The sequence below is a fragment of the Scyliorhinus torazame genome, chromosome 1 (assembly GCF_047496885.1).
Source record: "Scyliorhinus torazame isolate Kashiwa2021f chromosome 1, sScyTor2.1, whole genome shotgun sequence".
Taxonomy (NCBI): Eukaryota; Metazoa; Chordata; class Chondrichthyes; order Carcharhiniformes; family Scyliorhinidae; genus Scyliorhinus; species Scyliorhinus torazame.
Genome location: NC_092707.1, coordinates 300,631,654 through 300,658,516, shown reverse-complemented (window position 1 = coordinate 300,658,516; position 26,863 = coordinate 300,631,654). Strand labels below are relative to the sequence as shown.

The 26,863-nt window shown below is 47.1% G+C and overlaps 1 protein-coding gene across 3 annotated transcripts in view; it reads right to left on the bottom strand.

Annotated features, from left to right (window-relative positions):
* The window catches only part of LOC140423001 (uncharacterized), a 280,598-nt gene that overhangs the window by 158,920 nt on the left and 94,815 nt on the right, over nucleotides 1-26,863 (bottom strand). For 2 of the 3 annotated variants that reach the window (XM_072507743.1, XM_072507744.1), the window contains 3 exons: nucleotides 19,219-19,317; nucleotides 17,928-18,066; nucleotides 15,828-15,907 (listed from right to left, as the gene is read on the bottom strand). In XM_072507743.1, the coding sequence (XP_072363844.1) occupies nucleotides 15,828-15,907; nucleotides 17,928-18,066; nucleotides 19,219-19,317 (318 nt within the window). The remainder of the gene's footprint in view (nucleotides 1-15,827; nucleotides 15,908-17,927; nucleotides 18,067-19,218; nucleotides 19,318-26,863) is intronic. The other variant, XM_072507745.1, reaches the window with a different exon arrangement.

Genomic DNA, 26,863 nt, shown 5'->3' with positions numbered 1-26,863 from the left:
CCGGTCCCTGGGATGTTCTTGCCTCCACCTGATGTACACCAGAAGCAGTGTAGTGCTCACTAGAAAGCGACCCAGAAGCCTTCCTGCTAGGTTCACTCACCGAGGTGTGTCTCTGCGATGGTGAGTGTGTGCGTGATAGATGTGACACTTCATCCGTGTCCTCCTCCGAGGTACTTTTGAGGGTGGGCTGTGAGGCATTGCTGGTCGATGGGCCAGCCTCTTCGGTTGATGTTCCTGCAAGGCAAAGGACATGGTTTTATCGGGAAGGGGGACATGGTTTTAGTACATGGTCTGGTTAAGGGTTTGGACAACAAACCACTCACTTCAGACTGATCATCTGGATGAAGGTGCAGTGGTTCCTCACTTTTCTGTCGCAGGACAACCTCGCTATCAGTGCAGGGCCACTCCTGCTGGCCGACCCCAGGAACTAGCTGCCGTCCAGACGAGTTTCGGGCTTCTGGAACGGACAGTCCCATCAATTGTGGAAATGCAGTCGCAGAGCCAGGGTCTACATGAGCGGTTGTCGGCGAGCATCCAGCACCTCCAGGCGCAGTTGTCACCTTAAACACCTGTTCACACTATTATAACCTGCCTCAGTGCTCAGTCAGATGGGTGTGAGGGGTGGGCTGGGCTGGGCTGGCCAGAGAGAGGGTGTGGGAGGGGGTAATGGGAGGATGTTGTGGGTGGCTTGGGCTCCCCACCCTTCCCGTGTCCACCTCCCCCCTGCCCCGGGGCCCCATCACCGCCATTCCAGGGATTCGATGGGACGGTGTGCTGAAATGGCCAGCTAGCATGCAGGAATCACCCAGGTGGATGATGGAAAGTGCTACCGCGAGCAGGAGTCCGACGTTGTCAAACGATGCGGAGCACCAGAGCCCATCGCAGAGCAGGCTGTCATCATCCTCCATCCATGGACCAGACCCGGCTTTACTGCCAACCCAGGGCCCCCACCCCGTAGTGCGGCAGGTATGTATCACGGAGGGGGTGCAGGTGGGGGGGTGCAGATGCGGTGTCCGTGCCCCTGGTCAGTGTCCCCCTCACTCACACCCCGTCCCCCCCAGTCGGTGAACCTGGAGGCGATCAGAACGTCCCTTGCGCTTTGGCCCTGGCGCACACGCCAAACGGCCTCACATGTCTGCCTGAGCCCCATGTCCTGCTCATTCATGCTACTCCTCCAGCATGTCGCCCCTCTGCTACGCGATGTTGTGGAGGACGCAGCAAGCCACCACAATGCGGGTGACCCTCTCAGAATCATTCTAGAGGGCCCCTCCAAAGCGGTCCAGGCACCTGAACCGCATCCTCAGGAGGCAGAAGCACGCTCAATCACGCTCCTGCTTGCTGTATGGGCATTGTTGTAGTGGGTCTTGGCGTTGGACTATGGCCTACGGATAGGCGTCATCAGCCACGACCGCAGTGGATAACCCCTGTCACCCAGGAGCCAACACCCCATCCGGTGATGTGTCTCGAACATGTCAGAAGTCAGGATGAAGGTGATGTGCACACTGCCCGGGTATCTGGTGCAGACGTGCATGATGCGCAGCTGATGGTCACATATCAGCTGCATGTTCATCGAGTGGAACCCCTTTCGGTTGGTGTAGAGCAGTATGTCATCTGCAGATGCCCATAGGGCGACATGCATCCCATCGATCACCCCCATGGACCCGGGGCACGTCGGCGATAGCGGCGAACTCCGCTGCTCAGGCATCCTGCTGGGCTCAGCCCACATTGAAATGGATGTATTGAGTCGCCTGGGCATATAAGGCCTTGGTGACGGTGTGGATGCACCTGTGCACCGAGGTCTGTGAGATCCTGGACAGGTCCTCACTCGGCGCCTGGACGGACCCTGTGCCGTAGAAATGCAGGGCGACCCGCCACCTTGACGGCCACTGGGAGCGGGTGTCCTCCCCATACCCCCGCGGTGCCATGTGTGTCATCATGTGACAGATATGTTTCTCTGTCTCCCTGCTCAGCCGGAATCTTCGGAGGCATGCCTGGTCCAGTATGTTCTTGAATTACAGGCACGTCCTCTTGTTCCTCTGGGGCACGCTTCGCTGCTGCACGCTCCACTGTTGCAACTTCCTCCTCCTCGAGCAGTGCCCGCTCGTACAGCCGCAGGGCATCCCCCAGGGCTGCGGCGACTGGCAGGAAGGCCATCATTGCTGGTTGAATTCCAATATCCATTGTCTGCAGGGGGTGAAAGGCCGACATGTTAGTATGGTGCATACCCCTGTACATAACCAGGTCCACTGGGTTACACAGTGGCCCATTTTGGCACTGTGGGCTCCGCCCCCACATGTCTCCTTCCCCACCCCTGCACCGCACCGTTGGGGCCCCATGGCCCTGATGCCAGGGGTACCGTCAGCTGGCACTAGCCTTGCCAGCAGTGCGCTCTGCGACCCCTGCGCAGCGCAGTGAGTGTTGCCCTGGGTTGACAGTGCAATATATCTGCCAGATCATGGCACACCTGGCACCGCGGGGGTATGGGGGAGGACACCCGCTCCCTGGGTGGGCCACCTGATACACCGCCTGCAGGTGGCTGTCAGGTGGGTGGGGGGGGTATGACGGAGGGTGGGGTGCAGGGGTGGAGGCACCCATACGGCCGGTGTCGCTCTGCAAAATCAGGGGCCAAGGTCGGTGGTCAGTGGGGTGCGCAGCAAGATAGCTTCCTTGCAGGCCGCGGCCATGCAGTCTGTGCATGTGCCAGTCCCGTGGGGTCACCCCGGCCACTCAGCCCATTCCCCCGTTACCCCCCCCCCCCCACCAACCAGCTCGGCCAGTGTCCAGCCCGGCAGCCCATGGTCGCGCCTCTCTGTGTCCTACCTTCTCTCTCTCTCTCATCAGCCACGACACTCGTTTCACGATTTTAAAAGCAGAAGTGATCTGTGCCGTCGGGAATTTGGCCCATTGGAGGCGGAGAATCGCGGAGACTCCGGAGAATACCGGGTCAGGCCCGGTAATGATATGAAAACAGTGTCCACTGTACGTGCATTCCCGTACGCATTGACGCCGCTGTCCATGTGACGGAGTATTGTGATTTGGTGTCAGAACCTATTCTCTGCCCAATCGCGTTTCGGCGCGGCAAACAAACCCCGCCCTTGATGTTGGGAATCTGGAATGAAAACAAAGTGTTGGAAATACTCAGCAAGTCAGGCAGCATCTGTGGAGAGAGAAACGGAGTCAAGGTTCAGAATTTGCCAGCACCCCCCCCCCCCCCCCCAACCCACCCCACCCAACGGGTTTCCCCGCTGACCTGATTCTGGTGTTGCCAAAGCATGAAACCTCGCAATAATCCTGTCCTTTACAGCTTTTCTTCCTTCGCCAGGTTAGGAGAATTTTGTTAGACAGAGCTGAAACTGTTCTGCCACTAGGCAGAACATATTTGTCATTCAAGTAGTGAGAATTCACACTAATAAAATACTTGTCAGTACAAGTCACTGCTACTCTTCTTACTCCCTTCCTAATTTCTACTAGACAGATACCTGCTGGCGTTACATACCCTTACTAACATGATACACAGCCCTACTAAGCAGAGTTAGATACTCATTGACAATTAGCAGCAGTAGCTGCATACCTCACATGTACAGAGTTGGAGTATATGTTACACATGGAATTTCCTGATGACTAACAGCTAATTATTCCTTTATAAATTTGCAAGTTATGTCACATATATTAATCACACAGTGTGAATGGTACCGTGGAACACAAGGCTCTGGCTATCAAAACTGGTACAGGCTATCAGATCACTGAACAAAAGCGCCTCATATATTTCACTGTAACCTTCATACAACAAAACCAATAGTCTTTTTGAAAAATGTTCTGGAGCAAGTAAAAGTCAATACTTCAGTGGAACTTTTGGGTTAAACTACTGCCTGATAATCATTTCGAAGTCTAATTAATTATTCATCTTAATCTCATCCTTGGTCTGAGCATACCGATTACTCCGTGATAGTTGTGAATGAATCTCTAATGCAAATATGACATTTTGTTCACCATTTTAACTGGTGTTAAGCTGTTTATTTCACACAACCATGGGTGGCACGGTAGTACAGTGGTTAGCACTGTTTCTTCACAGCGCCAGGGTCCCAGGTTCGATTCCTGGCTTGTGTCATTGTCTGTGCAGTATCTGCACAGTCTCCCTGTGTCTGCATGGGTTTCTCTGGGTCCTCCGGTTTCCTCCTACAAGTCCCAAAAGACGTGCTGTTAGGTAATTTGAACATTCTGAATTCTCCCTCAGGCGCCGGAATGTGGCGACTAGGGGCTTTTCACTGTAACTTCATTGCAGTGTTAATGTAAGCCTACTTGTGACAATAAACATTATTCTTATTGTAACAAGGAATATCATAAAGTAAGTGAAGTTCATAAGCAAAACGTGGTGATGCAGCCAAACATAAAATTGTAATTTGACAAAGGGTCATCTGCACTCGAAACGTTAGCTCTTTTCTCTCCCTACAGATGCTGCCAGACCTGCTGAGATTTTCCAGCATTTTCTCTTTGGTTTCAGATTCCAGCATCCGCAGTAATTTGCTTTTATAAAATTGTAATAACGTGACTGCTTCTCCCAGGACCATTCTGGAATGTATCATTCAAAGTCACATTTCAAAATACTATGCTATAAGTTCTGAGACAGGCCATTTTAAAATCAACCCAGTTTAAACCTATACTGAAATATGATGAAAAATCAGAGCATGGAGTTCTGCTCAATTACACTGGTTTTGATGGCATGTTTCACCCAAAAGCAGTGTAACCAGCATCAAAGATTGCGGAATTTTAAGCACAAGTTACATTCAGCACAGCTCAAGAGTCTGTGATCTTTTTCAAAGCATTTCAAAGCTGGAAGCAGACCTGCTCCGCATGCCGCAACACCAAGGTTGAATTAGTCACCATTGGTAATTTTTCTCGAATGGCATTCATCTGCAGGCCTTCAGAAAAGCTCTAAATAAAAATGATTTGTTTGGACAAAAGAACACAATAGGCACTTTTTTATAACTTTGAATACCTTTTTAAAATTTACTAAAAACAAAACACCTGCATTCACCCCAGCTAGAAAACAGTTTTGTACACTTTTTTAAAAAAGTCATTTAAAACTGGGTCATTCACAGGTGGTGGGCTGGCGCTGTGATTCAAAATGCTTATTTGTTGTGATAAACCAATTTTCAGCTGTATTAATCAACCTTTACCAAATAGCTGCTCTTAAATATTTCAAGGAATATATTTTACAGCAACATTTATTTTAAAAAGAAAGTTTTTAAAATGCTCCCCGATTCCATGGTTCAATGAAGATTTTTCATTTGGCAACATGCAACTACGTTTGAGCAGAAACTCCAGGAAGGAAGCATTTTCAAAATGGAAGTGATTTTGCATGCAATTTGCGTTGAGATCACCAATTGTCCCAAAGGAGAAACTCTACACCCAGTCTTCTTCGGTGATCACCCGCTAACGAGTATGATTGTCCCCATCTCCACCCAGTCAGAGGTTGAAGAGCCCAAGTTTAAGTCTACTCAGCCACTGACTAACTGGGTGCCTGCCTCCCAACAACTGCGGCTACATTGTGCACCAAAATTCTGGAAGGCATCTCCAGCCCCAACCTCATAACCGACTGTAAAGAGAAATACAGACTGATGCTATGTGTAGTTTCCATTCAGTTCCTGTACTGATCTCAAGAAGAGTCTACAGAAAATGCAAGGTGACCAGCGAAAGGAGAATGATGGGAAAGAGGGACGCACAGTAGCACTAACTCTTCCTGCAGTCTTTATCGGGAAGAAAAAAAAAATCATCACGTTAGTAAATACTACACAGGGATTAATGAGGCGTGATGGACTACCCAAAATAGTCAGTGTGCTTCAAGTGTCGTAGGTACTGCCTTTCCCATTATATGTTTGAAGAAGGTTAGAATTTTTGCCGGTGTCCTGGTCAACATTTATCCCTCAACCGACAGATAATTTGGTCTTTATCTCACTGCTGTGTGCGGGAGTTTGCAGTGCACAGTTTGGCTGCTGCTTTTCCTATATTATGGCACTGGCTACACATTGAAAAGCATTTAATTGGCAGTTAAGCGCTTAGGGGTGTCTCAAGGTTGTGAAAGGTGCTGTAGAAATGCAAGTCTTTTTCATTTTCTCTGTTGGTAAGTGGCTGAAATGGTACTGGCAAATGGTTAGCGCTATTAGCCCGATATAGACAATAGTTTCCTCCAGACCCCCAAGGACTTTGCGTAATAAACGTAGACTTTGTAACTGGTGAGGACTGTAATCATTACCTGTTCTGCCATTTGGAGTAGCCTTATACTCATGGACAATCAGTGCTGTCTGATCTCACAAGCTGCATTGTGCAATATAAGAAGACACATTCGACTCTGGACCTAGGTTATACATGTGAGCTCAAACTCCAAATCTTTTGATCCAAATTAAATGCCATTAACAGAACCTAGCTAGCACTCGTTAATAAAAGTAATGTTCTGAAATAATGCCAGTTTTGTAAAAAAAAATCCACTTTCAGAGTCTGTTTCAGCAGCTATTTTAATACAATGCACTCGTTTCTCTTTCGCACAACAGAAATTTTCTCATTGCTGTTTCATCATGTATCCGTGAACAATTTCTCTTGCTCAAGTCAGGCTGATGATAACAAGGAATGAGTTAAGATCTATTTGTCCTGGGCCAGGCAGGGTAAACAGTGACCCATGTGGCTTACCTTAGGCAGGAGGTAGGATGAAAGACCTGCCTGGCCTCCTCACGGTTTGGTGACATTCTCAGTAATCCTCACAGCATTTGGAAGTAATTACAAAAGTCAGCTGAATGTACTCTTAAGAGGTTTAATGGTCAAACTGTGTAAGACCAAACTTCTAAAGAATGTGGTGGATCACAGAGCTTAGAACAGGATGTAGACATGCACTGATCACAAAGCTAATGATAGATAACATATCAATAAGTATAGTTCTTGTTTGCAATAACTGTGATACAAATTATTCAAAGTAAGTGAAATCTAAAAATGTATTTTGCTGGTTCGCAACGTGATAAAAACCGTGAAACATATATTTATTACTATTTGTGCTATCTCATAAAATAATTTAAATTCATACTTTTCTGACTTACAAAGATGTAGGGGACTAAATTAAATAGCCCCCCAAAATTGGCATGGGGGAGTCACAACGTGCAACTATCCTGTGCCTGTTGATTGTAATGCAGGCAGCGAACACTTATCAACCATCGCTATCAATCAGACCTCATATCTGGCATTTATATGCTTCACCTCACCCTCACACACTTAGCACACTTAAACCTCACGCTCAAATTCCATATGCTGCACACACTGCTGGCAATTCAACCATGATAGCCGCACCAGCCAAATATATTGCACAATACTCACTGACACACTTCTTCCTCTTGCAGCATAAAGTGACACACAACCAGAGACAGCTGTAGCTAACCCACAAACATGCCTTCATGTCCTGACCTTCACGGAGGAGACGTCCTGACCATTAATGAGAAGACAACTACTGAGGCTGTGGCCAGCTACGACACTGAAACCATTAAAGATAAGGGCATCCTCATAATTAATCCACCATTTTTTTTGTAAATTTAAAGTATCCAATTATTTTTTTTCCCAATTAAGGGGTAATTTAGCATGGCCAATCCACCTACCCTGCACATCTTTGGGTTGTGGGGTTGAAAACCACTCAGACACGGGGAGAATGTGCAAACTCCACACTGACAGTGACCCAGGGCCAGGATTCGAACCCGGGTCCTCAGCGCTGTAGTCCCAGTGCTAACCACTGCCCCACGTGCCACCCTAATCCACCTTTTTACATCCTACTTCCTCCTCATCTGCAATCTTTTCTGATTTGGATGAGGTAAGAATTCACCTTTTACTTTGCCCATCCCCTGCCCCACCACCCCAACACCCACCCCACCCGATCATTCTCATACACAACCTTATGATTGTGCCTGTTTGCATTCAGGTGCCCAAGAGGTGAAAGCTGGCCATGCAATGGAAGAAGACAAAGAGAGTAATGATGAAGACACAGCAGTGCCACTTGATTGCAGCCACCAGCTAAGATGCCGATACCTTGGAGAATGGATTGCAAACAGGTTCTGCAGTTGGAGAGACACTGGGCCCAAGTGGCTACAGCCAGGGCAGCAGACAGCAAGAATAATGCAGGTGCCAGCTCACCTGAGGGCAATTTCACACATGGTTTCCAACGCAGGGAACTCAGGTCAGACTTTTTGCCAGGGCAGCCTGCAGAAGAATGCTTATGGGTATGTGCAACAAATTGTCTTACGAATTGGGAAACCTGCCAGAAAGCCTGCAGTCAATGTCAAGTAGTATAGAAAAATATGGATCCAACTTGTGTTTTGTGCAGAGTTTGGAAACTGTCCTTTCCAGCATAGAAGTGGTGGTTATCTTTATTGGAACACTTGTGGGTCAAACCATAATGCAGTGTCTGATGGCTGATGTTCCCATTGCAGTACAAGCAGCAGTCATTTATGTCTGAGTGCTCGTGTGGAAGCTCTGGCTGCTGCCATCATGACTGTGGATGCCAATGTGCAAAAGCTCTCATAGCAGTCCATCAATCTTGTTCCTGCAGAATGCGAAGATTGCTGAAGTGCTGCCCTACTACAGTGGCGGTGGCTCCATGAAGTATGGAACTGCTGTCTTCTTGGTGGAAGACAGCAGTTGTGCTCCCACCTCTGACACTTTTGCAGTGCCCTTGCCCATGTTGAGATGGTGCAAACTGAAGTCAGGCCTCCTCAGCCCAGAGTTGCTTGAGATCTTCCCGCAAGACCATATGCAAAATAATTAATTGACTATCTGATTGTCAATATGATGTCTATCTGATTTCAATTTTAAAATTGGTTTGGAATGTTTATTTTATCAGAGACAGAGGGTTGGTAAAGTGTGGGAATGTTGGTGAACAAGGAATTGGGGTTGTAGTTCCTGGTATCGCATTCGGGAGGAGTTTTCGACTGATAGGCCAGGCAGAAGGGACTGCCCAGGTTGCCTCCTCTGCAGGCTGACCTGGCAAAGAGTTCCTGCTACTCAGCTGCTTGCTGTATGGATGGTAACAAAGGTTGTTCAATCATGATGGAGAGGTTGGCCAGTGGTTGGCAGACTGGGGTGAATCCTCTACCATCTTGAAGGACAAGGACAGCAGACATATGGGAACACCACCACCTGCAAGTTCTCATCCAAGTCACTCACCGTCCTGACTTGGAACTATATCGCCATTCCTTCACTGTCACTGGGTCAAAATCTTGTTCCAACATCCCTCCCTTCCTAACAGTACAATGTGTGTAGCTACACCACATGGACTGCAACAGTTCAAGAAGGCAGCTCGTCACCATCTTCTCAAAGATAATAAATGCTGGCCTTGCCAGCGATGCCCACAATCCACAACCGAATGAAAACAAAGGAAGGATCCAGATGCCACGGGCATGTTAGACCATAAGATAGAAGCAGAATTAGGCCATTCGGTCCATCGAGTCTGGCCAACGGTCATGTATCCTCGCCTACTCCTCACTTCTGGCTTCAACAGGTGGTAGATTTCACGGAGAATGTCCTTACTGATTCATAGGCATTTCATACAATATTCCACTCTGAGGCTCAGTGGGAACACTCTAGGGAGAGGTAGCCTCTTGCTGCGAGTCCTTATCCCGCCTGCTACACCTCTCTCACTGAGCAGCTCTGCATGTTCGCTGTTAAATCTCTGACTGAATGCTGCATTCTCAGGGGAATGCCTAATGATGCATCCCTGTTAGCAGAGAAACTCCTTCAGTACCTGCCACTATAGAAAGCACTAAACATTTGTAAAATCATAGCAACAACCTGGAGAAATCAATCAGCAACTGACGTGCTAACAGTCGATGATTCCTTCCAATACCACTGATGGTGGTAGTATGGGCGCTGGGGACCCCATACCACCTGCTGCTGAAAACATGTTTGACTGTGCGAGGTGTCCTGAAATCCATCGATCGGTGTGCCCCTGGGTGCTGAATCAGTAGACTGTGGAGATTGTAACATTTAAGATACAGGGGGCTGGATTCTCCGCTCCCCGGCGTCAAAATTGCATTCGGCAATGGAGCAGAGAATCTGTTTTGACACCCATATCGGGAGTCGGTTTTTGAATTCTCCGCCCCCTGAAAAGCAGCGTACTCTAGGAGTATGCTGAGCCGATTATCCACGGCCTCAGGACATTGCCTGAGGCCTGTCCCGTGATGCTCCGTCCCCGACCGGCCGAGTTGCCTTCGGCGTGGGTTATGTGTGCTCACACCGTTCGGGAATCTCGCGTGGCAGCTGCGGACTCAGTCCGGGCCGCCACAGTCGGGGGAGGGCCAATCTGCGGGCAGGGGGGCTTCATTCGGGCGGGAAGCTGTGGGCGGTCCGTCCTTGGCGCACGAGTAGTCGGAGGGGGCATTATTTTAGCGGTCCAGGTCCGCAGGCTGAGTCCGCCGTGGAGCACGGGGCGGCCGCTGCAGACCGCCGCCGTGCGTATGCGCGGCCTCAGAACCGGAAGTGCTGAGGGCCGTATCGGCAGCTAGAGCTGCGAGCTCTACACTGCTTCCCTGCTAGCCCCCAGCAAAACGGGGAATTGGTGGGTGTTTTACGCCAGTTTTCCTAGCATTTTCACACCGGCATGGAGACTTATGAAATGAAAATCGCTTATTGTCACAAGTAGGCTTCAAATGAAGTTACTGTGAAAAGCCCCTAGTCACCACATTCCAGCGCCTGTTCGGGGAGGCTGTTACGGAAATTGAACCGTGCTGCTGGCCTGCCTTGGTCTGCTTTCAAAGCCAGCGATTTTAGCCCTGTGCTAATCAGCCCCTCAAATATCTGATATCAGTGGATGTCCACCTGTCCTACAGGGCAAACCTAATGGCTTCCCACATAATCTGCTCTTTGGCCGTGTTTAGCAGGGCGTTTCCCTTCCCAGTGCTTGCAGCTCCGAGAACGACCCCACTATTAAACGGGACTCTGCTTCTTTTTCAGGCCTCGGTGAGGAAGGCCCCTCGGAAACTGCACTCAAACTAATTTCCTGCAATAATGAGCTCAGCTCACCAGTGCAGGAAGAGATGGCACCCTGATCTCTCGGCACCCCCACCTCGGCCTCTGGAAGCCCCCCAATGCCCCAACTTAGTAATTAAGGGATCCTCAAGCCTCCTCACACCCCACCTCATAATGCCAGGGCACTCACGGGCCCGATCCCCGGCACAGCAAACCTGGAGCACAGGCACCGTGGCACTGCCAGCCTGACACCCTGGCAGCGCCCATGCGAGCCTGGCAGTGCCAGCTGGGAACCCTGGCAGTTCCAAGGTGCCTAGATGGCATCAGGAGTGCCAGAGTACCACCCTGCCCAGAGCCCAACTACCCAGGGGTCTCCGATTGCCTTGGATAACTAACAAATGAAATTTGGTACAATACTTTAAGTGAAAACATTGAATAATAATAATATTTATTAGTGTCACAAGATGGCTGCTCGGTAGCACAGTGGTTAACACTGTTGCTTCACAGCGCCATGGTCCTGAGTTCGATTCCCACTTGGGTCACTGTCTGTGCGGAGTCTGCCCGTTCTCCCGGTCTGTGTGGGTTTCCTCCAGGTGCTCCGGTTCCCTCCCACAAATCCTGAAAGACGTGCTGTTAGCTAAATTGGATATTCTGAATTCTCCCTTTGTGTACCCGAGCAGGCGCTGGAATGTGGCGACTAGGGGATTTTCACAGTAACTTAATTGCAGTGTTAATGTAAGCCTACTTTTGACAATAATAAAGAAGATTATAAAGATAATTAAAAGTAAGCTTCCATTAATACTGCAATGAAGTTACTGTGAACTACAGGGAAATGGGGCTAACTGGATAGCTCTTTCAAAGAGGCATGATGGGCCGAGTGGCTTCCTTCTGTGCTGCATCATTCTATGAATAACATTTGTGAAATGCAACAGATCACACGCACACGTACAATAATTTCCGTACGCCCCGAGAAAAAGTGATTAGTTTTATCAGCAATTATGTTGAAGTATAAAATGTAACACTCCCTGGGTGGGTCTCCAAAGAAATCAAAATTAAGTATCAATTAGGATTGTAACTTTGTTGGAATTGCTATGGAACTTTAATTTCCAGTTGATCTAGCACTGCTGCCTCACGGCGTTGAGGTCCCAGGTTCGATCCCGGCTCCGGGTCACTGTCCATGTGGCGTTTGCACATTCTCTCTGTGTTTGCATGGGTTTCGCCCCCACAACCCAAAGATGTGCAGGGTAGGTGGATTGGCCATGCTAAATTGCCCCTTAATTGGAAAAAATTTATTGTGTACTCTAAGTTTATTTTTTTTAAAATTCCAGTTGATCTTTCCCAAATTATCTTGTGCAACAGTACATGGGAATATAAGCATACATCTTTGTATGAACTAGATAGTTCTTAATCCCATACAATAATACTGATCATAATAATAGCTTATTGTCACAAGTAGGCTTCAATTAAGTTATTGTGAAAAGCTCTTAGTCGCCACATTCCAGTGCCTGTTCAGAGAGGCTGGTATGGGAATTGAACACGTGCTACTGGCCTTGTTCTGCATTACAAGCCAGCTGTTTAACCTACTGTGCTAAACCTACTGTGTATAAAATGTCGCTGCTTCTTAATGCAGGTCTCTGTACAAAATAAATCTGGTGATAGCAAACTATTCAATGTTATCCCAATCTATGGAATTACAAAAAAAGGCCGATTTTACGTCTTATGATCTTATGATTTACAAAGAGTAAAAATGAAGAGCATGACAGAAAACTAGAGTCATCAGCACTAAGTAATCTTTCAATCTTATCAAAATAAATAAAATATCTGTGTAAAGGATATATATATAGCATTACATTTGAAAAAATATCTTGATGAAAAAACACAAGATAACTTTAAAAAAGATAATTAAGAGTGGAAGAAGGCATAATTCTGAGGAAATCAAGCTCACATTAAGATAACAAAATGACAAGCCCAATGAGTAAAAGTTTATATTTGTTTCTGTAACCTTATTATAATTTTTTTAATTATACATTCACACTGCATTAATAACATTTTTGTATGATAATTTTTTTTTAAAAATCATTTAATGGCTATAATTTAGGGTTATAAATCTCAATTCTGTGCTAACTACATTGCCTTATTCCAATAAATCCCTGTGTACATGAATAGACTGCAGGGAAAACAAGCATGATGAAACAGATGAGTCTAATGTCACAAGACATCCACTGACTTTCTTCCAGATTATGCAGTACCCAAAGAAAGAATGTGCCCTGCAAATTAAACCTTTAACTGCCTTCAGCAATCACTTGACAAATTGGGCTAAGAAATATTGCCATGTCTAGTAGATTGGAAGAGTGATGTTTCGGTCGCACTACTGTGTGAAGGGCCCAACCCACTCCAACTCATCATCCAGGGCACAGCTGTTAGTCTGTACACAAGAAAACCAGGGCTGAGGTAACCCTGGAGTCATCCTTGACTTCCATCATTCATTTTTTACTTCTACTTTTCTTTCTAAACAAATTTATCTTCCTTCATCACATCAATGTGGAAAAAAAACTCCTGCAAGAATATAAACTACATCTTACATATGGTTAGAAAAATAAAATCAATAAAACTGGAAAATGTGTTTTGACTGCCCTCCATCCCCTTACATAATCCATTAACATTGGATGCCCTCACACAGTTATAAATTACGACAGGTTCCCCAGGGCGTGTACCTGGCAAACAGAACCCACCAAAGGAGTTAATGTGAGCACATCGCTCAGAGGGAGAGGGTCATGTCCCCGACACTTTTAAAAACTAAGTTGCTAGTGGGGCGGACTCCCACCAGCATGACACTGTGGGACCTACCCCCCTCAACTTTTATTTACTATGTGCCCAACATCATGGCATAGAAAGCCACTGTTGGGGCCGATGGCTTTAATGCCTTTTTTCCTGCTTGCTGTGCCACTCTGCCAAAAAATAGGAAAATTCCACCCTACGACTATAACTCAGAGAGATTTCAATCAGTTCTGACTTACTTAGTTGAATATTTTACCCAGGAAATGTTAAGATAGAAAATTCCTTGTCTAACTCCTGGGTAACTGCAGAACTGACTCCCTAGTCACTTATACTGAGCCTCCAAACTTCTTGACTATCCACCTAAGCCCCTCTGAATCCCCCTACCCACCTGCCTTCACTCACCTACCCTACCCTTGTCACCCTACCCACCTACCACTCTGCCCATCTGCTACCTTACCCACTTGATACCCTACCCAGCTGCTACCCTACACACCTACCCACTTACACACCTACACACGCACCAGCTAGTGCTGTGAAAATCAATGGCCCTTAGATCCACACTGGGAAAGTTGAGTGTAGTAATGTGTGCTCAGTTTTAGTTCAAAATGAGGGAACTACAAGGAACAGAGACACATTGTAGTGGGAGCAAGCAGTTTCAGGATACAAACAGAACATACAGTGCAGGAGGCCATTTGGCCCATCAAGTCTGCACCAACCCACTTCAGCCCTCACTTCCACCCTATCCCTTTAACCCAATAACCCCTCCTAACCTTTTTGGTCACTAAGGGCAATTTATCGTGGCCAATCCACCTACCTGCACATCTTTGGACTGTGGGAGGAAACCGGAGCACACGAAGAAAACCCATGCAGACACGGGGAGAACGTGCAGACTCCGCACAGACAGTGACCCAGTGGGGAATCAAACCTGGGACCCTGGCGCTGCGAAGCCACAGTGCTATCCACTTGTGCTACTGTGCTGCCTAGTTAATCTCTACATATTCTGGAAACAGCATACATCTTTGAAAGACGTTTAAAATTTACATTTACATAAGGAAAGGATAAAAAACCTAAACATTAAATTGAAGTAAGTGAGTGTTGAAAGCATATTTTCGTGAATTAATCGAGGTTCGTGTTTACAATGTTGTACTGGCATGTCACAATATTGTTTGTGCAAATGCAATCTGTATTTATAAAAAAAACATATAAGGTAGGAAAAGTCAATATAAATAGAGCACACACTGGAGAGGATTAAAATAGGCAGCTACTGTATTTCACCAAATTTTCTTTCTTTCTTTGCATTCCGATGCAAACTTGAATATTTCTCTGAAATAAGAGGTAGTACTAGCAATGAATATTTGTGCATTTCAAAGGGTATGCTCCTTTGACTAGCATCAATCTTCTTAATAAACTATCAGCCCAAAGATCATACAGAAACAATGGAGATGGCTTCCCAGATAGCCTGATGAGTTTTACTTCGCGCATAGCTGCGGCATGTAAGCCAGGAAGGCCCCAAAGTGTCTACAATTAGCAAAAAATGTCCTGAACATGGAACAGGAAAGAAAAAATATCCAGGCTTCCCATTCTTTATTATTATCCAACGGGGGGAGAACACAGCCAGGGTTCCCATTCCTGACCGCCATCCATCAACTCCTGACCCCTGCTGAAAATGCGCATGTGTGGACATTGAGGGAATGAAGGATCAGCTGTGTTTCCCTCTCACGATGAATATCCTGCTGATAGTGAGTGTCAAAGCTCACATGTAAATAAAACCACTTGGGCACCTTGAAAAAGAGAGAAAAGGAAGGGGAAAGTATCCAAATAAATTGGCAGGGACAAGAAGAATTGGGCTTTTGGGGCTCAACACATACTATGTACCATTGTAGCATATATTCAAGAGAATTAATCAGAAAATTATTATTTAGAATACTGGTAGGTTATAATACAAACATCAATATGTGAAGCAATCATAGCAATTCAATTTCAGTGAATGAAAAGCAGTGTTAATAATGAATTATGTCACACTAATTGTCTTACGTATACAAAGATAAATTGCTTACAGTTGTGAGATGGTTATTTTTCTTTCTGGCAACACATTGGCTTCGTGCTGGATCTTTAAAGCGAAGTGATGACCTATTCACTGTCAGCAAAAAATAGAATTTCACCAATAACTTTTATATAGCGCCTTTAACAAAATAGAACATCCTGAAGCAAGAATGTTATCAAACAAAATCTGATGCTGAACCTCATATGGAGGTATCAGGGGAGATGACCAAATGCTTGGTTAAAGAGGTAGGTTTTAAGGAACATCTTAAAGTAGGGAGATAGGGATGTAGAAAGATTTAGGGAAGGAATTTCAGGCCTTAGGAGCTAGGTAACTGAAGGCATGACCACAAAAGTGGATGCTCAAGAGGTTTAAATTGGAGGAGTGCAGCAATCTCAAAGGGCTGGAAGAAGTTACAGAGGAAGGTTGATAATTTTTTAAATGTAAATTTAGAGTACCCAATTATTTTTTTCCAATTAAGGGGCGATTTAGCGTGGCCAATCCACCGAACCGTCACATCTTTGGATTGTGGGGGTGAGACCCACACAGACACGGGGAGAATGTGCAAACTCCACATAGACAGTGACCCAGGGCCGGGATCGAATCTGGGTCCTCGGTGCCATGAGGCAGCAGTGCTAAACACTACGCAATTGTGCCGCCCCAGTTCTAGGTTTATCTAAGAGGAAGTCAAGCCTGGGACAGCAGTAGGGGAGTAGGAAGTCTGAGTAGTATTGTAATATTCATGAATGAATTGAGAAGGGCAGAATAGCCAAGAGGGGAGAAAGCAAGATGACAGCTGAGAGGGATCTAACTAGGATAAAGAGAAAATATGTAAATTGGAATAAAAAAAAGTGGAAATAGATGAGCTCAGGCCAGAGTGGCAGCTAAAATGAGCACATGAGGGGACACAGAGAAAACTAATGTTTTCTTGTATGCTTGTATGTAACAATTCTCTGAATACTTACAATTTTAAACAGGGAATAGGGAGGAGAAAATATGAGGGAGGGGGTCCCAAGTTAAAGACAGGGGTCTCCTGGTGGGATAATGGGTGATGTAGGTAGGATGGTGTTGGCAAGGAACATTGATGAACTGTTGTTCAAGTTTGAAGACAGAAATGGTGGGTGAGTGAAATCCAGAAACTATTGATGGACAGGGTGTCTCAATGCAGATCTCATTGAAGCCCTCGATATCTATGCACCTGCCTACATAACCTTCAGCTGTGACACTGGTTGGTATTTTCTGGGATCTCATGCATCCATGCACAGGGGATAGTGTCGCATTGTGGTAATGTCACTAGCCTGGTAACCCAGAGGCCCAGGCATGGCACCCGATAGAACTTCAATTCAGTCAATAAATCTGGACATAAATCTAGTCTTCAAGATGATGACGGCAACAACTATCAACAATTGTTGTCAAAATCCATCTAGTACTAATGTCCTTTAGGGAAGGAAATCTGCCATCATTACCAGGTCTGGCCTACATGGGATTCATAACTGCCCTCTGAAATGGTCTAGCAATTCACCAGTTCAAGGGCAATTAATAATAATAACCTTCATCAGTGTCACAAGTAGGCTTACATTAACACTGCAGTGAAGTTACTGTGAAAATCCCCTTGTCGCCACACTCCGGTGCCTGTTCGGGTACAGCGAGGGAGAATTCAGAATACCTAACAAGCACATCTTTCGGTATTTGTGGGAGGAAACCGGAGCACCCGGAGGAAATTCACGCAGACATGGGGAGGGCAAAACATTCTAGCCTTGGCAGCAATACCACATCCCATGAAAGAATAGGGAAAAAAATCCTGCATAGTTTTTAGGCTGATCACAAAGCTCTCAGCCCCAGATATTTCTAGAGTTATTGAAGGATAAAAACCTTTTAAGTAACTCGTCCCAAAAAGTAAGAGCCATGTAACTGGAGGGTAAGAGAAGGAAGTATGGATGGATGTGGGACTTGAATTCACATCCTTCTGACAAAATTGATATTCTATAAAATGTTGAGCTAAATTAATAATGTACCTATATTTTCTATACAGAATAAAAGTTTATTGAAAAAGAGTAGCCTCTCCTGGACTTGGGTATTTAAAGTGATATACATGGGTAAGGTAATATAACTAAACTTTTTAACTTTACGTCCTGGAGTTTTGTTTCAAACTGCGTAGCTCGAGGAGTTTGTTTTAACAGACGCCAGAATTGTTCATAATCTTCTCGGTTTTTCAAAATTCCACTCTTAGTCAGTTGGTCCTGCATTTCTACAATCTGAGAGAGTTTTAAGAACAGTTTTTAACACAAAATAACAGCAAAGTTCCAAGTATAAATCTTACACATTTTGGTGCAATACTTTTGCATGTTGAAAATATTCAAGTGTTCACTGTTGGCTTTTTAAATATATTTGAAGAACATGTACTATTTTAATTCTTGCACATGCAGCAATTGTAAATATTATTACACTAAATCATTTGACTTATAATATAATGATTGAAACACAAAACCAGTCACCTCGGCCTCTACAGAATGACTCGCCAAGTTTAATCGGGATGCAGATGAGGCAAACAGATATGCATGTCCCCAGATTCGATCATTGATGTGTGCTGAGGTATATGCAGCGCTATATTGAACGATGAATATTCCTGTCGAACCTGGTGGCATCCTCAATCCTATGTTCTCACAGGTGAACATTCCAGCAATCTGAAGTTTGCTGAGATTAGTTAATCAATCACGTGCCAGAGATCGAATCTGGAGTCTCCTGGTTTTATGTGGTTTAGCACCATCCATAAATTAGTTTTAAATAAATTACAATCAGGGATCTGGATATACAGGTTCGGCATTAGAATAAAAATTAAGGACAAATATATAACCCTGATTAATATGCAGTTTGGAACTGAAACTGATGTTTAGCCTTTACTCTACTCTAAAACTGAGCTCTCCTGATATTGGTGTGACATTTACTAGATGGTAAATGCCAATTAAGGTCTGGATCAGCCATGTATAGATCAAGGAGATTTAGGTGTTGTTCATTGTATCTCTGTATTTGTAATGCTGACAGTAATAAGTAACTCCTTTCTCTTCATATATCGTCAGTGGTCAGGGTTGTTTACATTTATTTAAGTGCTGTCCATTTAACTGATTCTTCATCTGCTGTGGTAGGTGGAAAGTAGCTGAGAGAGGGGGGAAACAAGATGATTCGCACATTACGGAATTCCATAAAAAATAAATGACACTTTTTGATTTTGCCTGGAATCTGTCAGTTACTGAAATTATTTAAAGAAAAATTTAACAGAAAAAATTTGTTTGGATAGTAATGGGGCTAAAACTGTCCTTTGTGACTGTGATGACATTTGAATAACAATCGTCAGAATAGATTTGAGCTTTTGGTAAGACGGCATGAAGCAAAGGATTTAGTAATCATACCATGTAAAAATGTGACTTTGGAATGGTCTTGAGATATTTGATTTCATGACAGAGCTGGGGGAATTCTGACTGCTGACCAAATAACCGTCTTGTAGTATTCTATAAAAAAAGGACAGATTGAAGAACTTGTCAGTAGTTCTAGTAGCTGAGATACAAAGCACCGAGCAAATGACATGTAAACACTCAGCCACAGGAAGCCATTAACAACACTGGCCACCAATTAGGACCCAGCAGGTAACCTTAACCCTGCCTGCTGATGCTGCTCCACCTCTCCTTCTTTCACATAACTCACTGTTTTAACGGAGGAAACAACAGGCTCTTTCATTTATCCAGCAATTTGTACCAAAGATCCCTGCTGACAAGCCTATAAAACCGTTTGTAGTCCTTCTCTGCCTTCTTTTCATTGTGTGCCATAATAAGCAGCAATTACTGGCTGCTAAACAACTCTGCTTCTTACAAGAAAAAGGGAAATGAAGATTTGGTAATGTCCTCGGACTTCTCTGAAGTCATTTATGCAAAGCGCATGTCTTCCCCTTTTTAGAAAATAAATACATTGTTTATTTTCTCTCCAATCTTTATTTGTTTATACTGATGAAGATGCATTATTATGGTTCGATGACCAATTCATCAGGCGTAATTCTAATATTTTTAACAATGGGTTTGAAATCTTTATTTTTATCTTAACATTTTGAATAGTTTACCTGCATTTGCATTGTGCTCATCATTTCAAATAATCTTTTCTTTCCCAAATAAGGGGCAATTTACTATGGCTAATCCACCTATGCTGCACATTTTTGGGTTGTGGGGATGAGACCCACGCATACAATGGGAAAACTCCACACAACCAGTGACCCAGGGCCAGAATCGAACCCAGGTTCTCGGCGCCGTGAGGCAGCAGTGCTAACCACTACGCCTCGTGCCACCCCTATTTCAAATGACCTAAAAAGAATGGATTCTGTTTGTGCTGAAGGGTTGTTGCTGTATAGGCTGATTTTCATATGCTCGGTAGTAGTAGCACTGTAATGATTCTCCGAGAACAGTTCTCAAATCATTAAACATTGCAGGTTTACCATTTTAAAATTGTCTCATTTGAATTGACAACAATTTGATGATCTTTTTATGTTGCCATTAGAATCTTTTAATCAATTTGCTAAAATGGTGGCCCTTGACAAAAGATTGGTATTTGGATACTTCTTCATGAAAGCCTGTTCTTTTTTTCATTCCGCAGACTACTTCATGCATTAAACAAAGCATTCCAGCATCAAGTTTTTTACAGGTTGTCTTTTAAAAGATTTTTTTTAAAGTCGTGCCTTTGATTCTGGAGTTGTGTATTGCACCTCAGACGTAGTCTGTGTTCTATGCGCATTTGAGCATGACAGGATGCACTATAGTGTCAAAGGAGTGCATTACAATAACTTGGGAAGAGGGGACTATCTGCTGCCCTCCAGTGATAACAAAATGGTAGTGACAAACAGAAAAAAGTTGGGCTTTTTCATCTTAACACCAGGTTAAAGTGCTAAAGGTATTTGGGCCGCTAATGCTGTTTGGTTGGGCAGCTGGTTTGTGATGCAGAGGAAGACCAACAGCACTTGATCAATTCCCATACCGGCTGAGGTTATTCATGAAGGCCCTTGAACTCGCTTGACGTGTGGTAATCCTCAGGTTAAGGACACAATTTAACGGCACGTTGCACCCGGCGAGGAGAGCTAACCACTGTGCAGGCATGGTGGCACAGTGATTAGCACTGCTGCCTCACAGCTCCAGGAACCCAAGTTCAATTCCGGCCTCAGGTGACTGTGAATTTGCACTTTCTTCCTGTGTCTGCATGGGTTTCCTCCGGGTGCTCCAGTTTCCTCCCACAGTCCAAAGATGTGCAAGTTAGGTGGATTGGCCATGCTAAATTACCCCTTAGTGTCCAAAAGATTAAGTGGGGTTACTGGGGATAGGGTGGAGGCATGGGCCTAAGTCCAATGCTCTTTCCAAGAATCGGCGCAGACTTGATAGGCCTGATGTGTTGGGTGTTCTGGATCACAAACAGGTCACCAACACTTGAAGTGGTGCAACTCTATTTTATTATAAGGTTAACTATATTAACATACTTGAACTGTGGGTAAATGCAATACCAGTTTTAACTGTTGACCCTTGCCTAGTCCTAACCAGGTGATGCACTCAGCACATGGTGAATGTCTGTGTTGCAGGCTGTGAGCTCTGTGCTCCGAGCTGGCTGCTACTAGAATGAGCGGGAACTCTCCTGTCCCCTGTCTTTATAGTGCGTGTGCTCTCACTGGTGATTGGCTGCGGTGTTGTGTATGCTGATTGGTCCCACTGCATGTCCATCAGTGTGTGTGTGTCTGTCTGCACCATAATATACTGGTGTATATTATGACAAGGCCGAATGGCTTCGTTCTGCACTGTAAATTCTATGATCTGCGTGGGCTGGTTAGATCGTGAGGGAGGTTCAAATCGGGAAGCGGGTGGGCGTCAAGCGGTTTGTGATCGAACCGGCCTGCTCCCGTTGGCGGGATCCGAATCCCGCCTTTACACAGCGCAAAGCTAATTGAGGCTAATTAAGGCAATGTCCATCTCATTAGTGAGATGGAAGCCCGATCGAATGGCCTCCTGTGATCTAACCGGCTCCCCAGTGAGCGGTCACCCAGGTGATTAGTACTGGTCCACACAAACGTGGACCAGGCATCCCGGCACCTGGGGATCTCCCAGGCCATTGGAGGCCCCTGGATGGTCAGGGACAGGGCAGGGTGGCAGCCTGGCTCTCCCTCTGACACCCAGGCACTTCATGCTGGCACCGTCACTCTGGCAGTGCCAAGATGCCTGGGTGGCATTGCCAGGCTGGCAGGGGCACTGCCATGTTGGCAGTGTCATGGTGTTTCGTTGCCAGAGGGAGCCAGGCAGCCACCCTGCCCTATCCCTACCAGGCACTGGGGCCTGAGGGGTGCCATGCCCATGAAAGAGGGATGTGGCAGAGTATGATGGGTGGAGGGGGTGAAGGGCGGGTATCAAGGGGCTTTCGGAAGGTTGGAATGTGACGGGCGGGGGTCTTGAACAGCGGGAGCATGCAGAGCAAAGCCAACACAGCTTACAGCCATGTCACCAAGGATACCAGCCCCACGATTCGGGGATGCCAACCTAGCCAGCCTGTTAGACGCAGTCGAGTCCTGGTGGGATGCCCTGATCCCGCGAGGGTCTCAGAGGATCAGCCATAGGGAAGTCAGAACTGCTAGGATCGGCCGTCAGCTTGGGGAAAGTGACCAGGAGGACGGGCACCCAGTGCCGTAAGAAGATCAACGACCTTCACCGGGTCGCACGGATGGGTTGGCACCGACTCCGCCCCCATCCAACAACATTCTGTGCCCCGGCCCACCCATGCCTAGCAGTGACGCCCATGCCACCCACCATACACCCCATCCCCCCCCCCCCCCCCCCACCTCCCCCCGCGATAAGCGACTCCTGCAGCTCACAATGTGTCCTCTGTGTCCCTAACTCCAATAGCTGGGAAAGGGCCAGGGCGGGTGGTGGGGTGCCAGACACCAGAATCCCCCTAGGAGGAATGGGCAGCACCAATACTGCACAGCAAACCCAACACAGCTCGCAGCAATGCCACCGAGGAGTCCAGCCCCGTGATTCGGGAATGCCGACCGGGCCAGCCTGTTGGACGCGGCTGAGATCAGATGGGATTCCTTCCCCCCTCCCGATGTCTCAAAGAGTCACCCAAGTTTAGCCAGTGCCACCTGGGAGGAAGTGGCCGCGGCTGTCAGCTTGGGGAGAGTCACCAGGAAGACAGGCACTCAGCGCTGGTGGGGGTGGCCGAGGACAGATCTGTCACCGACTTAGAAGTTGCCGTATGTTGCAGAAGTGAAGATCCACCGGCTCCCACCCAGATGACCTGTCACACATGAGTTGTTAATGCCAGACTGACTGACTCATCCCTCCCATGACCATATGTCCACTCTCTCGCAAGATCTCCATCCAACGGTGCTGGCTCATCCGGGGTGGTTCCTCCCCCCACCTCCCATCAGAACACCTCGGAGGGGAGCATTGAGGAGACCACCGTATTCGCGGCACGGCTGTCATCCCCACCCTCCACCAACTCAGAGACACACACCTCGATAGGCGATAGTACTGGACAGGTGGGCGACAAAGTGGCTTCTGGGGCACATTCTGGTGAACACCTCACAGTTGCCAATGCACACCAGGTAGAGGCAGGAACGCCCAGGCGAGACATCAGTCAGAGAAATGCTGGATCCCAGGACCCAGCTGTTTCCCAATCAGATGCTGAGCCACTGGACCAGGTTTATCCAGAGTTTGTCTGTCTCCAGACGAACAAGAGTCAGAAAAGCTGATGCAGTCGATAGGGAGCAGCTGTGATATTCAGAAAAGGTGTCAGCGACACGCCAGCAGGTCCAGAACCAATTGGAGAAGTCCCAGAGGCTACGGATGCAGGAGAAGGCTGGAAAAGTGTGACACCGAGGTCAACATTGCTAGGGTGCCGACCGCAGTGGACAACGTCAGCACCATGAGGGTATCCAAGGGGTAGCTCAGTCAGTGACAGCCATGGCTGATCGCCTCGACAGCATGTCCCAGTCCCAGTCGGACCTTGATGAGGCACTGGGAGAGCTGTCCCAGTCTCAGATGGGCATAGCTGAGGTGCTCCCGAGCATGTCCCAGTCACTGAGGAGCATCGCTGAGGGCGTCAACACCATGCAGCAGACATTGGGGAGCTGCCATGGTTGGCAGAGCCGGATGATGGAGGGGCAGCCAGAGCTCAATCCTGAGGTGAACACCAGGGCCCTACGGGCATCATCCAGGAGGGGGCGCAGGATACTAACCCGGAGTCGCCCTACAAAGTGGCGACGGCTGCCACCAGCTCCCCCAAGACCCACGCCCTGACAACGGCGCTTCTCAGAGTCAGCACCCGGAACAGGGTGGAATAGTGGGGCAAGTGCCACCTGCAAGTGGGCCAGGCCCCTCTGGCCCCAGGGCACCAGAGCACACGTGCTAGGAGCATTGAAAGTCACGGGACTCGGTAGGCAGCAAGCTGCCTCCACCTTTGATGTGCATCCTGGGGTCAGACGTAAGTGCAGTGGTAGAGCACGGACGGCTAAGCATGGTGAGGATCACTGAGAGGGCACTGGGGAGGAAGTGGGGGTGGGGGTGGGGGGTGGGGGGTGGGGGTAGGGCCTAAGGGAGAGGATGCGATTAGGAGCAGGAAGGGATGGGGAGAGGGGTTGGGACAGGTGGGGAAGGTGGGTCAGCACCATCGGGGCGAGGCGTAATTGGGGACACTATGTACAGCATTAAAAAATGGTACACTCGAGAAGTCTGTTGCCTCTGGCACTTTTGCCACAATGCAGGCCGACCTCCAATCCCCTGAGAGACCACCGCGCACGGAGGTCCTGGATGCCCCCCCTTCCCCACCCCCACCAACCCAGGCACACCACGTGCAGGCGATGGGTGTGAGCGAGCACTCAGAAGACAAACAGGAGTCAGACTGTGGCACAGATTGAGGAGCACCAGCACTCAATTCTCAGTGGGTTATCTTCACTATAACATCATAACTAGGTATAGGGTGGCATAGTGGTAATGTCACTGGACTAGTAATCAAGAGGCCCAGCTTAATGCTGTAAGGACACAATTCCAATACCCACCAAAGCAGCTGGTGGTATTTAAATTCAATTAATAACTCTAGAATTTCACCAGATTGATTCCTGGGATGGCAGGACTGACATATGAGGAGAGATTGAATCAGTTAGGATTGTCTTCACTGCAGTTCAGAAGAATGAAGGAGGATCTCATAGAAACCTGTAAAATTCTAACAGGAATAGACAGGCTAGATACAGGAAGAATGTTCCTGATGGTGGTTGTGTCCAGAACCAAGGGTCGCAGTCTGAGGATACGAGGTAGTCTATTTAGGACAGAGATGAGGAGAAATTTCTTCACCCAGAGAGTTGACCTGTCGTAGCCACCTGGGCTGGCCACTTCCCGACTTAAACTGGAGGTCCGCAAAGGGTGCAGGGAAATTCAGCCAACACAGGCAAAAACTAGCAAGTGCAGAAATCCTGTGTATTAGAACTTGCAAAAGCCCAGACAGCACTGAAACTCACAGCCATCTGCATACTAATGAGCAATCCCCGGGTACAATGGAAACATTTAAGGTGAACAAGGCCAAGCCAGACTCCTCGGCGCCAGCAGGAGCCAAGAAAAAAGGAAGGCCAACGGACACTCAGGGACCGCAGGGTAGCATTGTGGATAGCACAAATGCTTCACAGCTCCAGGGTCCCAGGTTCGATTCCGGCTTGGGTCACTGTCTGTGCGGAGTCTGCACATCCTCCCCGTGTGTGCATGGGTTTCCTCCGGGTGCTCCGGTTTCCTCCCACAGTCCAAAGATGTGCGGGTTAGGTGGATTGGCCATGCTAAATTGCCCATAGTGTCCAACATTGCCCTTAGTGTAGGGTGGGGTTACTGGGTTATGGGGATAGGGTGGAGGTGTGGGCCTTGGGTGGGGTGCTCTTTCCAAGAGCCGGTGCAGACTCGATGGGCCGAATGGCCTCCTTCTGCACTGTAAATTCTATGATTCTATGACTGCCCAGCGATCAGGGAACAACTCCAGTATTGGAGAATTCGATCCAAGTGATCAAAACGTAGTCCAATCACTTGGAACCAGATACGGGGTCCGCCCAAAGGGGCGGGAAGCCCCTGGGGACTATGAAGTAAAGCCCCCAAGTTCAAATTGGTCTTCTTGGCAGGGTCACTCAGCAAATTGAATCAACCCTTGAGAGTGAACTGTCTAAGCTGCCGCATCAACCAAGTAAGTCTCCAGTCAACGCACACTACGAGATAGGCGCTCCTTGCTACCAGTCCATACCAACTTTTGAATCCTGCAGACTCAGATCGAACGAAAGGCCATTTGTTCCCCTGACCTGGTGGGCCAATTCCGAAGCTAAGTATAGGCCTTTTAGTGATAGAGAATAGTCTAGAAAGTAGAGTTTATGCATGAGTAGAGATTTACTGTGTGTAATAAATGTGTTTTGATTTGAATCTTACTAATTGGTGTGTTGAGTTATTGATCAGTACTTGAACTTGAACCTTGTGGCGGTATCATAAAGATACCTGGCAACTATAGAGCAAAGGTTATAGAAACAGAGCAAATTAAGTAAAGATACAACGGGCAACATTTAAGAGCCAACCAAAAGTTAGCAACACTGTGGAATTTGTTACCACAGGAAGTCGCTGAGGCCAAAACATTGCATGTTTTCAAGAAGCAATTAGATGTAGCACTTAGGGTAAAGGGGACGATCAGAGCACAGATCCGCAAATGGAATCTGATGAGTCTGGTGGAGGAAGTAAAAAGGGACCTATAGAGGTGGGACACGATCCCACTCTCATAGCAGGGAGAGTGCAGACACTCAAGATGAACGTACTGCCCAGGTTCCTCTCCCTGTTCAGATCCTTACCGATTTGCATCCCCAAGACCTTCTCTAGCACGGTAGATAAAGTAATCATGGCATTTGTGTGTGTGGGGGAGGGAAGAGGGGGGAAATCCAAGGATCCAAAAGAGGGTCCTACAAAGGAAAAGAAGTATGGGAGGCCTGGCCCTTCCAAACCTACAGGCTGGGATTCTCCGCCGGCG